The 13297-nt window shown below is 44.5% G+C and overlaps 1 protein-coding gene across 1 annotated transcript in view; it reads left to right on the top strand.

The window, feature by feature from the left end:
- The window catches only part of LOC143280560 (uncharacterized), an 84755-nt gene extending 76205 nt beyond the window's left edge, over positions 1-8550 (top strand). Inside the window, exon 8 of the mRNA XM_076585253.1 lies at positions 5837-8550. Within this exon, the coding sequence (XP_076441368.1) occupies positions 5837-5928 (92 nt within the window). The 3' untranslated portion in view covers positions 5929-8550. The remainder of the gene's footprint in view (positions 1-5836) is intronic.
- The last annotated feature ends 4747 nt before the right edge of the window (positions 8551-13297 follow it).

A 13297-nucleotide genomic window follows, 5' to 3' on the forward strand; every position in this document is an offset into this window, starting at 1 on the left:
CCCTCCAACTACCGCCCAATTGCACTGACCAGCTGCATCTGCAAACTGATGGAGAAGATGGTCAACGATAGACTGATGTGGAAACTAGAGACCGACGGCCTTCTGGCGAAAGAACAGTGTGGTTTCCGCAAGCATGGCTCTACCGTTGACCATCTGGTTCGTCTGGAAACCACTGTAAGAAATGCCTTCGTGAACAAACAACATGTGGTGGCCATATTTTTTGACTTGGAGAAAGCTTACGATACCACGTGGAAATTTGGAATTCTCTTGGACTTGCACAAGCTCGGCTTCCGAGGACACCTGCCTCAGTTCATCCACAATTTTTTACAAGACAGACAATTCCAGGTGAGACTCGGCACCACCCTGTCCGACATTCACGAGCAGGAGCTGGGTGTCCCGCAAGGGAGCATCCTGTCGCCGGCTCTTTTCAGCATAAAAATTAATGACATCGTTCAATCCGTTCAGAGGGGATCGGACAGCTCGCTGTTCGTGGACGATTTTGCCTTATATGCAACTGGCAGCACGTACGCCAGCATCCAGCGACGACTTCAGCTCTGCGTCAACAAAATCCAGTGTTGGGCAGAGGAGAATGGCTTCACATTTTCGTCCTCCAAAACTGAATGCATCCATTTTCATAATTTTCGCCAGTTCTATCCGGACCCTGAAATCCGTCTGGGAAAATCCACCATCCCGGCGGTCAAGGAAGCCAGATTTTTAGGGGTTGTCTTTGATCAGAAGCTGAACTTCCTCAGCCATATTAAACAGCTGAAAGTATCTTGCCAAAAAGCCCTGAACATCATCCGAGTTGTGGCACACACTAACTGGGGTGCTGATAAGAGAACTCTCTTGCACCTCTAAAGAGCCCTGGTCCGGTCCAAACTGGATTATGGAAGTGTAGTATACGGCTCGGCCAGACCGTCCTACCTGAAACTGTTGGACCCTGTACACCACCAAGGGCTCCGTCTCAGCTTAGGTGCTTTCCACACCACCCCTGTGCACAGCCTGTATGCAGAGGCAGGGGAACCGCCTCTCTCCAACCGCAGACTGAAGCTGACCCTGAATTATTATTTGAAATTGTTTTCTGAACCTACAAAACCTGCTTACGACGCTGTATTCAACAACCCTTTCGATAAGAAATTTACAGACAACCCAAACTGCATACCTCCTCTCGGACTGCGCATTCAGCCGCACTTAGAAAAGGCCGATCTGGATGTCAGTGGCATCTCAGATTTCTCTAAGTTCCCTGACAGCCCTCCGTGGACCTTTACAACACCCGAGGTCCGATTCGATCTGGCCTCATACCGAAAAGACACCACCAGTTCTCTGGCCTACAGAACTTACTTTTCGGAACTGTGCCACAAATTCCCCACTTTTCAAAGCATCTTCACTGACGGTTCCAAGTCAGAGGACGGAGTCGCTGCATCTGCGTTCTGTCCCGCCTTTCCTGACCGGCCCTCAACGGAACACATCCTGTCTGACAGCTCGGTGTACACTGCGGAACTGACCGCACTGGTTCTGGCGGTAAAAATGGTTCTCTCTTCGAAACAAAAGAGATTCATGATCTTTTCCGACTCCTTGTCAGCCCTGGAGGCGATCGCCTGCAGGAATATCACTCATCCCAAACTGCTGGAATTTTATGAAGATTTTACTCTCGCAACGAAGAAAGGATACGAGGTAGTGTTGGCCTGGGTTCCCGGACATGTTGGCATTCGTGGTAACGAAAGGGCGGACCTGCTGGCCAGGAACGCTGTAAAGAAAGAATTATCCAGATCCTTTGTACCCTATACAGACATGAAGCGGAAGGTGAACACTTACGTTAAGGATCTTTGGCAAGAGGAGTGGAACACCCAGACGGACAACAAGCTCTTCCAGATCCGTCCGGACCTAAAAGAGACCCTCCCTTCGGGGGTGAAGAACAGAAAGGAGGAGTCTGTGCTGTGCAGACTGCGTACGGGGCACACTTTTTTTTTACTCATTCTTACTTGTTGAAGGGGGAGGAGCCTCTCACCGTGAAACACGTACTCCTTGACTGTTGGGATCTGCATGACGTTAGACGCAGACATTACACGGCGGTTTCTTTGAAGACTTTGTTTCATGATGTCCCTCCGTGGGCACTGATGGACTTCTTAAAAGAAGTGAACATTTTTAACCAGATTTGAAGGTTTTAAACTATGGAAGTTTTTTTTAACTTTGGAGTGGAAAGTTTGAAGTGGTGACTCGTTTTAATTGGGTTTTTTTTTTTTATCCTTGTAGTAGTTATTGACGCGGCGATAGCCTTGAGATGGCCTTAGTGGTCGGCGAGGCTCTAAGCACCATAATTTCATTTCATTTCATTTACTTTGAGTGGAAAGCTTAAAGGTGTGAGTAGTTTTTACTGTTTTTTGTTGTTGTTGTTTTTTTCCCTTGACTTGAAGTTGGTGTTAACATGGCAGTAGCCTTGAGATGGCCTCAGTGGTTGGCGAGGTTCTAAGCACTATAATTTGATTTGACTTGAAGATTAGATTGAAGACTATATATAAGAGCACATCACTCAAGTACAGACAGGAGACTGAATTCAGTATTAAACCCAAACATTGATTATGATCATTATAAACAACCCAAAAGCTAGTGAAAAGGTAGTTGATCTAATGACTGAAAAAAATAGGATTGATATGTGGTGAGAACTATTCAAATAGTGACAATTTACTTGGAGAAGCAGCCAAGACAATATCCACTTTATTTCTAATCACTTAATATCAAGTATTTGATATTACTGATTGTGAAATTGTTAGTGCGGGAGAGCAACAAAATAAAACCATGATCAAAGGGGAAGAAAAAGCAAAAGAAATCAAATGAATAGAATTGAAATGTACAGGGAAAAGATTTGATTTCACCATACCGAAAATGTACATTAATACATGTAGTGTGAGGTACGCATTTTAGCATTATTATATTATCAACAGTTACATTCTACTCAGTACTGTAAAAATCACCTTGTTAACATCTTGCTTGGAACCATGAAGCATTCTACAACTAATTATTGTAGAGGATAGTAGAAGAAAGCTGATTAGAAACCAGATGTCAGAGAAACAGTGCAAAAGGATATATATGCATTTGGGCTTGCACTGCTGTTATATGAAGTTAATGTTTGACACAAATCCATTGAACAGGCAGACCATTCTGTTACTGTGCATAGGCAGATCATACAATCAGAAAGTACGGGCAGGTCTACAAGGTCCTCTTCAGGACTTGAAAGACATTTTGGGCAAATCAGGCTCTCTATCTCTGGACCTCACACTTCGAATGAGTTCCCTCTTTTGCTTTGTCAAATCTCTACACTCAACTCTTTGTCTGGTCTTAAAATCTAACTCTTTCAAAAATAGCTTCCCATCTCCTCCCTCTCTCTGGTCTTCACTGTCTCTAGCTTTTTATTTACATAAATTTATCTTTTGTCATTCATCTCTTAGAATCAGAGTTGTGCATGTGTGTGAATGACTGGTGTGAAAGTTCTTATGTTTGTCTTTCACTTTCCTTTTCCTCAGAAAAAAACACACATGCACAAAAACTATTTCCCCATCCGTTACACCCTTGAATATTATTATTATTTTTTTTTTTTCCACAATACTCAACTTAGAGCAGGGGGAAGTTGGTACCATACAGTTCCAGTTGGCCAGGTAAGTCAACTGTCCCAGGGGTGTAGATCTTGGGGAATCACGTCCACCAATGACGATCAGGACAATCAGGATGATGGAACAGGACCATTCACATAGTGAAACAACTTTGGGTCACCACAAAGGGAGAGTGAAGTCCCCTAATGACAAAGCCTAAAATCCACGCATTAGTTTCTATCAAATAATCCACAAAAATCCTGGTCTTATGATTCCACTGCCACCCACCATCTTGGGGCTGAGGATCTTGGATGAACAGACTATAAATAAATAAACAATGACAGACAGATCAAACAATGACAAACATTCAGTACACACAACACACGCACACGCACACACACACACACACACACACAGAACCATTGTCTGTAACAATTTCTCTTGCTTGTCTGAATAGAAGATGGTGTCATTTGAATCAATTTGAGAATGATAAACTAACAAAACCAGCAGGTCTGTGTCTTCTCTGACCAATGTTGTTATGTTTTTGGTGCATGTATTGATGATCTGCAAATCAGAATCAGCCCCGTTCTTTGAAGTAGCCCCAGTTGCATACATGAGATGTTGCTTGTTTTCTGTGTTGGACAGAAACTGATCTTCTGTAGACTGGAATGCCATTTCAAATGTACAACATACTTTCCACCACATGGTACACCGAGGTGATCATGTGTTTTATGGATGGACCAGACATGTGCCCAACAAAGTCATTGATAGCTTTAGGATTGTGATGGTTAACTAAAATGGCACAGGCATCATTGATGCTCTGGAAGGTGCTGCCATGTCTTTCATGGTGCCTGAGGTTGCTGCAGTAGAGAGCATCCATCAACTACAAATTGCACATCTGAGGATCATGAACATGCACAATACTTCTGCAGAAGTCTTGTTTGTAGCACAGATCTACATGTTACAATGAAATGTTGCTACAGAATTCTCAAGAAAACTCATCTCATTAAGTATTAACAATGACAAGCAGACAAAAATGTGAAAATTCATAAATACAGAGGTAACTCAAATTATAGTTTAACCCTGTGCTGACAGATCTGGAAGTATCTCATCGATATCAACCAGATGATGGGGCATAAGATACCTTTGGATCCAGTGGGTCTTTATCATTTTCTTATGAAGGGATGAAACTGCAGCATACTTCCTTTCCTTCTCAAGTGCTCTTTTGAAGCTTATTTGTACTGTTGACCCCTTGACTGCCTTGTCTTAAATGAATAGAGCATTTGGAGTCTTCAGTGATGCCTATCTCTGTTTGATTACTGGAGGTATTTCATCGAACGTTTGTGCCTAATTTTAAAGGTGGAGAACCACTGAATGATGTTGATAGGCTCAGGGAAGGTTCATGAAATTTATTTTCTTCCCATTTTAATCTCATTGAAGCATACAGTTCTTGCAAATTTGATTTTTCTCCCAAGAATTGAAACTGGTCTTCTTCAAAGTGGCTATGCCACAACAGTCTTAGAATCACAATCTTTCAAATGTTTCAGGAAGTTATGAATGATGCGAACAGCAATGAAGAAAGCTTGTGTACAATGATTCAGAAGAAATTATATCAAGAATTCAGAAAATTCTGAAGAAGAAGAGACATTGGCTTATTGCTCCATATCTGTTTGTTTCTATGTTGAGTACTAGTGGTTGGAAATGTTCTCAAAATATTATAAACATGTAATAATTACAAAATTTCTCAACAAATCACGAAGTGAGTCCTTTTGTTTTACTTCCATGTACATTTAGAGCTTATGCTTCGGGTGTAAAAATTTCACACATAAATTTCCCAAAATTCAGAAGCTACAGAAGTTTTAGTTTACTCAGGACTGATACGGCTATTTTTTCTTGGCATATGGAATGCAGGTCACCTCAGAAAGTGTTGACAGTCAAGGAGTAAATATAGCATGTTGAGAAACAGTGGAGCAAACATGTACTTATCTTATTAAAGTATTCATAAATGTGTCATAACAAAACTTAAGTATAGAGTGTTTTTAGGTGTTGAAATTTATTGTCTTGTATTTCCACTTCCTTAAAAAAAACATTTTGATCAGAGAAAGGGCAATAAACATTTGTGGTTGACACATTGTATTTTCAAAGAGGAAGACTTGTTTAACAGAAAACATATCATTCCATATTCATATTATTATTGTTCATTGTTGTATGCATTCCAAAAACATGTTTTGTTGTGGACTGGTTTTCAGATTCCATCAGTCAAATGGAATTGCTGCCCATGGATGATTACATCCTAGCCATCAACCACAAAGCCAAGTCATCTAGCAGCCCTGAGTTTTAATTCAAGACAACTTTCTTTTTGTTTGCACTGAGAAATCCCAACTGATTTTATTCAGTAGATGAAAGAGTACAGTAGCAGTAATTGACAGCTTCTAAGACTGGTGAATTGACTTTTGGGGTGTTATTTTATGCAGTGACAAAGAAAGGTTATATCAGAAAACATCATGCCTTTGAAAAGTATCAGAACCAAGGAATGGTGTGTTGTGGTTGGGTAAAACAGACTGACAAAAAAAGAAAAGGAAAAAAGCCCTGTTTACATGTGGTTGTGTGAAACTCAGACTGTGTACACACGTGCATGCACTTGCATGTCTTCTTCTTCTGCATTTGTGGGATGGAACTCTCATGATCACTCACATGTACATGAGAAGGCTTTTACATGTATGACCATTTTTACCCCGCCATGTTGGCAGCCATACTCCGTTTTCGGGGGTGTGCATGCTGGGTATATTCTTCTTTCCATTACCCACCAAACGCTGACATGGATTACAGCATCTTTAAGGTGCATTTTTGATCTAGTGTTTGCGTATACACACGAAGGGGGTTCGGGCACAAGAACGACTGCACTTATGTTGACCTTGGAGATCGGAAAAATCCCCACCCTTTACCCACCAGGCACTGTTATCGAGATTCAAAGCCAGGACTCTCAGATTGAAAGTCCAACGCTTCAACCACATGGCTATTGCGCCTGTCACTTGCATGTCTAAGTTTTAGTTGTGTGTTGTGAGAGGACACGTTCTTGGGCGTGCATGCATCCTTTAACATTTTATCTAATTATGGGTTCATTTTGGTAAAGAAATGCTGAAACCAATAGACAGCTTTTGACTGCCAAAGTGATCTTTGTTATGTGAGTGAGGATCTGCATATCACATTTACAAGCAAGAAATCTGACACCCATTTGTATTTTTAGTAAAGCACATAACTTATACAACAACCCACATAACTTATACAACAACCTGAATAAGGATCTATCTTTCTCCTGTGCCTATTACTGAACTATTCACAAAATGAAAAAAAGAGGGACAGTGAAAAATCTCAAGTTGAATATTTTCCCCTCTTTATCTTTGTCTGAATTCCATGCATTGTATGTATGATGTTTTGTACTGAAGTTGAAAGAGCTATGCACTGTTAATATGCAGAATTAAATTCAAGAGATGTAATTGTATGTATGTATGTTTTTGTGTTTTTTGTTTTGTTTTTTGTAACTGAGCAGAAATGGATGAGTTGCATTTGTGAAATTCTTACTGTATAACAGCCATGCTTCTTACTTTTTTGGTTTGTTATGTATAATAAGATTTGTAAATTCTTACCATATACCTTTTTTGTTTTGGTCATACTATCATCTGTAATTCTTCATTCACCAGTCGAACTGATAATTTATTTCCAAACACAATTGATTTCTTTAAACTAATTAAAGTAGCACTTGATGACAATTTCTGGCTTTTTCTTTTTCTTATTTCTATATTCTTAACTCTCTCCATACGAACGGCGAAAGAGACGACGTTAACAGCGTTTCACGCCAGTTACCATCATCAAAATATTGCAAGCGGAAGGCTCTTATACTGAAGAGGTGAATGTTGACAAAGAATACCACAATTCTGATGACGGAAGCTAAAGGTTGGGTCATTCAGACAGCCACTGGACATCCGAGGGGTCTGTGTAGAGGAGAAGAGAGGACTGGCCGTACTGAGTGAGTTAAAAAAGAAGATTATATTATTTTTGTTTTCTAAGCACCATAATTTCATTTCATTTGTAGAGTTCTGGAATGTTGCACACTTAAAGAAGATTTTAATGTTAAGATATCTGTGAACATTGATTAGTGGTGCCCTACCTTTTTTGGTTGTGCCATGATAAATATTATACTGTTTTTTTTTATGAAAAATTATACATAGTATTTTGTACCCAGAAAAATTGGAAGAGGGGAGTTTTTTTTAAACTGCTCAAATAGACTTATTTGAAAGGAGTTAGTCAAAACTACATGATACGATGTATTCCATTATACTTACAACCCTTCCAGTTCTCTCAGGTCTTCTGTTGAAAAACTCCTTACAGTCCCCAAACCCTTTTCAAAGATATTTGGCCAAAAGGTCTTTCAGCATCAAGCACCTTCTGTCTGGAATTCTCTTTCTTTGTATCTCTGACACTTACCAATGCTGTCCTCTTTCAAAACAAATTTGAAAACCAACCTGTTCAAACAGGCCTTTGGGTGTGATGAAGCATATCTGTTTGTCTTCAGTCTTCCTCCTCCTACTCACCCCACTTTACCCACTACTGAAATCATCACATACTGTTGTAGTGAATATGTGGATGTGGGTGGGTGTTTTATTCTGTGTGTGAGCATGCATGTGTGTGTGTGAATGTTTAGGACATATTTTGTGTCTTAAGTGAGTGATTGAGTGTGTGTGTGTGTGTGTGTGATTGTTCATATCTGTAATTTGTAGTATTGTTTTGGTGTGTAATAATAATGGATACTTTAATAGCCCTCTATCCAGAAATCTGCTCAGGTTGCTTTACAAAAGCACTTTTGTTGACATACCACATTACATCAATGTTACAAACACACACCAAAATGTGACTAAAAAACTAAACACACACACGCACGCACGCACACATACATAAATGTGGGTGCACACACACACACACACATAAATACGCATTAATATACAAACATGTAGTTATGTACACATACATATGTATGGTGTGTGGTTCGTCTGTCGGGATCGACGAGGACCATCTAGTCATCCTGGGGGTGGGTGGGTTGGGCTCTGTGGGTGTGCAGATGACTGGTCAGGCCAATCCATGCCCGGAAGGTTCTGACGCAGTGTGGACAGGGGATGGTGGCGGCTGTCGGGGACTTGCTGGCACTGCTTTTCCTGGCCTGTCTGCGTTGCTGTGCTGCAGCGATTCTGTTGGCCTCGCAGGATTTGGCGCCTTTGTGGACAGCTGAATGCCACTTTGGTCTGTCCATTGCATTCAGCTCCCATGTGTCGTGGCTGATGTTGAAGGTCTTCAGAGAAGCTTTCAGAGTGTCTCTGAAGCGCTTCTTTTGGCTTCCATGGGAGCGCTTGCCATGTTGGAGTTTGCCGTACAGCAGTTTCTTGGGGAGCCGGTGGTCTGGCATGCGAACTACATGGCCTGCACAGCGCAGCTGGGCCTGCATCAAGATGGTGTAGATGCTGGGCAAGTTTGCATGAGTGAGCACCTCTGTGTCAGGGATCTTCTCTTGCCACTTCATGCCGAGAAGTTTTCTGAGGCTGGTGGTGTGGAAGTGGTTCAGCTTTTTGGCGTGGCGTTTGTAGACCGTCCATGATTCACATCCATAGAGCAGTGTGGTGAGAACTATGGCCTTGTGTACTTTGAGCTTCGTCTCCAGGGTGATGCCTCTCCTGTTCCAAACGTTCTTATGGAGTCTGCCAAAGGCAGCGCTGGCTTTGGCGAGTCTGGCATACACCTCGTCGTCGATGACAACTGTGCGAGAGAGTGTACTGCCCAGGTATGTGAACTTGTCCACTGCATTCAGTCGTTGCCCGTTGATGAAGATGTTTGGTTCAATGTAAGGCTTTCCTGGAGCTGGCTGGTGCATCACCTCAGTCTTCTTTGTGCTGATTGTGAGGCCAAAGTTGTCACAGGCAGCAGAGAACTTGTCGACACTGTTGCATGTCAGCTTCAGAGGCAGCGTTGAGAGCGCAGTCATCAGCAAACAGGAAGTCGTTGACGTTGTCTGTCCTCACCTTGGTTTTTGCTTGAAGCCTCCTGAGGTTGAAGAGTGAGCTATCTGTGCGGTGCTTGATGCCAATGCCTAAGTCAGTGTCTCTGAAGGCATATGTCAGCATGGCTGAAAACATGAGACTGAACAGGGTGGGGGCAAGAACACACCCTTGCTTGACTCCGTTGGAGACCGGGAATAGTTCTGAAGTCTCTCCGTTGTCTTGGACTCGGGCCAGCATCCCATCGTGTAGTTGCCGTATGATGGTGATGAACTTTCTGGGACATCCGTACTTCGCCATGATTCTCCAAAGGCCATCTCTTCTAACAGTATTGAAGGCCTTGGTTAGATTGACATAGGTGGAGTAAAGGTCGGTGTTCTGTTCCTGACACTTCTCCTGGAGCTGCCTGGCAGCAAACAGCATGTCGATAGTCCCACGTTCTTTCCGGAACCCACACTGGCTCTCTGGTAAGAGACCTTGCTCAAGGTGCGCTATGAGACGGTTGAGTAGCACTCTGGCTAGAGTCTTGCCTGCGACGGACAGCAGGGATATTCCACGATGGTTGTCACAGGCCTTACGATTTCCTTTGCGCTTGTACAGGTGTATGATGGAAGCGTCTTTGAAGTCCTGTGGAACTGCCTCATGCTGCCAGATGAGCTGGAAAAGCTGATGAAGCTTCTCAGTCAGCGCCATACCACCTTCTTTGTAGATCTCAGCTGGAATGGAGTCTGAGGCAGTGGCTTTGCCATTGGATAGCAGACGGATAGCTTTCTGGGTCTCCTCCAAAGTTGGAATGGCATCCAACGACTCACTGACTGGCACCTGGGGGAGTCGGTCGATGGCTTCATCATTGATGGTGGAAGGGCGGTTCAGTACGCTGTCAAAGTGTTCAGCCCATCTCTCAAGGATCCCGTCCTTGTCAGTGATTAGGGTAGAACCATCAGCACTGAGGAGTGGAGCAGATCCGGAGGTGGTGGGACCGTAGACTTCTTTCAGGCCGTTATAGAAGTTCTTCATGTCGTTCCTGTCTGCAAAGCCCTGGATCTCATCAGCTTTGTTGTTCAACCAGGAATCCTGCATCTGCCGCAGCTTCAGCTGGATGGTGCTGCGTGCGCTCTTCAGTATGTCTTTCTTTGACTGTGACTTGGGATCTTCAATGTGGGCTCTGTAGGCTTGGTGTTTGTCTTCTAGCAGCTGCTTGATCTCAGTGCAGTTCTCATCAAACCAGTCCATGGCAGTGTTGTTCACCGTCTCATGCAGTGCGCCCCATGCTGCCTCCACATTCTGGTTGTCCAGCACGGTGGACTCAAGGCGTTCCTCCAGGGTGTCAGCAAAGCTCTGCTTGATGTTGCCTAGCTCCAGCTTGTTGACATTCAGGCGTTTGGGTGCTTTCATGCCCTGAGGCCGTCTCTTGGGCTGGATGCGGATGTTGAGTTTGGAGACGATAAGGCGGTGGTCTGTCCAGCACTCGGCGCCGCACATGGCCCTCGTGACTCGTACGTCCTGCCTGTCCCTCTTCCTGACGATGACAAAGTCGATGAGATGCCAATGCCCAGAGCGAGGATGCATCCATGACGTCCTGTTACGGGTAGGGAGGCAGAAGACGGTGTTTGTGATAAGGTTATGCTCGGCACATGTCTGGAGAAGTAGTTGACCATTGCTGTTACAGTTGCCAACCCCATGCTTCCAAATCACGCCTTCCCAGGAGGTGCTGTCACAGCCAACTCTCGCGTTAAAGTCACCAAGAATGATGAGCTTGTCTGCGTTGGGAACAGTGGTGATGACAGCGTTCAGGTCCTCGTAGAACTTGTCCTTGATCTCATCCGGGTTGGTCATGTTGGGCGCGTATGCGCTAACAATGGTGGTAAACTTCTTCCCGTTGCATAAAGGGAGTTTCATCATCATCAGGCGATCGTTCACTCCTTTCGGGGGGCCAGCCAGCTTGCCAACGAGGGTTGTCTTCACTGCAAAGCCAACTCCAGTCTCACGTCTCTCTTCAGGTCCGCGACCACTCCAAAAGAAGGTGTAGCCTGCGCCTCGCTCACAGAGTTCACCTTCTTCTGCCAGTCTGGTCTCACTTAAGGCAGCGATGTCAATGTTGTACCTGGCTAGTTCACTCGCAATGAGTGCTGTGCGTCTCTGTGGTCTGGCTGAGTCGCCTCTGTCCAGAAGCATACGCACGTTCCATGTGGCAATGGTCAATGGGGTGCTCTTTGTTTTCTTCTTTGTTTCCTTTGTGTGTCGACCGCTTGAGTAGGGTCCCCGTCAGCCGCGGTATGCTGACTAGGGTGGTGTGGAGCAGGCAATGTTTAGGGCACCTTTTCTAGCCCCTTCCTCATGCCATGGAGGTGAGCAGTGCTGTCCTGAAGAGGGCTGCTCAGGCGCTCAGGGGGCTGCCGATCTCCACCACTGCTCCAGTCGGTGAAAAACGACCCTATGGCCTGAGCCGCCTGTGTGCAGGTCCGCGGCTACGACTGCCAGTGTACCCACACCTGTCGCTTCGTCGCTCGCCTGTCGCCACAGGGCTTGGGGAAAATGATGGTATGGAATGAAGGATGACTGATGACTTGCGCGATGACTTTGTTTATAGTGAGGAGGAGTTGCGCACCGTCGACCTCACTCTCTTGTCCAAGACCCTCTGTATCCAGTGGCAAGACGAGGTCAAGACGACTGGAGATAGAAACGGATGCAGTGGATGACCAGGATGTCCTATGTGCCTCATCCTGCCATCAGCACTCCACAGTGCTCTGCTGCAACCGCCTTCCTCTCCGTTGAACCATGAAGGTTTCTTTCGCAGAGTCCGCCGGATCCAGTCTTCACATGCTTGGGTAGACAAGCCCTAACTCACCGTGGGTTTGAAACCCATCGGCTACCCTCACCTAGTTTAGCCAGCCTGTTAAAGCCGTTGCCCGGGGGCTGGGCGCTGCCGCATGCTAGCAGCTTCTAGGACCCATAGATGAGAGCTGGGTGCCGGTGGGGACCAACAGAGGACGAACCACTACCGGAAGAGCGTGACAAGCCCCCCCTCTAGAGGTACTACCCCGCCCGTGCACGCCCTAACCCCCTACATATGTATATATGTATGTATGTATATACATATGTATACACACATACTCAAGCACAGCTCACGCAAAGGAAATGTACCTGCCACAAATGAACTTATTGCTGAGGGAAGAGGTGAGTTTTGAGACCAGATTGAAAAGATGCAAGGGAATTAAAATGACAGAGGTTATCAGGAGCTGTGTTCCATGTCTTTGGCGATGGAAAAGAAAACGATCTGTGTCCATAGGTCTTACTTCTGACGTGAGGTATCCTGAGAAGTCCAGGATCAGAGGAAAAACGGAGCTGGTGAGACGGAGTATAGATATGGAGGAGTTCAGAAAGATACTTGGGGCCAGATCCATTGACTGCAGAAAAGGTGTGGATAGCTTATAGTCTCTTTGATCAGAAACGGGCAACCAGTGGAGAGACTGAAGGAGAGGAGAAACATGGTCAAATTTAGAAGCTCTGCAAATGAGTCTGGCAGTGTTATTCTGATTTTCTTGAAGTCTGGAAAGAACCATCGTCCTACGCCTCGGAGACTGGATGTCTGCACCTTCTAAACTTTCCATGGGACTGCCACAAGGGTCTCCGCTCTCACTGTCCTCTACTACGTCTACACGAAAG

This window comes from Babylonia areolata, chromosome 3 (assembly GCF_041734735.1).
Source record: "Babylonia areolata isolate BAREFJ2019XMU chromosome 3, ASM4173473v1, whole genome shotgun sequence".
In the NCBI taxonomy this organism is placed as follows: domain Eukaryota; kingdom Metazoa; phylum Mollusca; class Gastropoda; order Neogastropoda; family Buccinidae; genus Babylonia; species Babylonia areolata.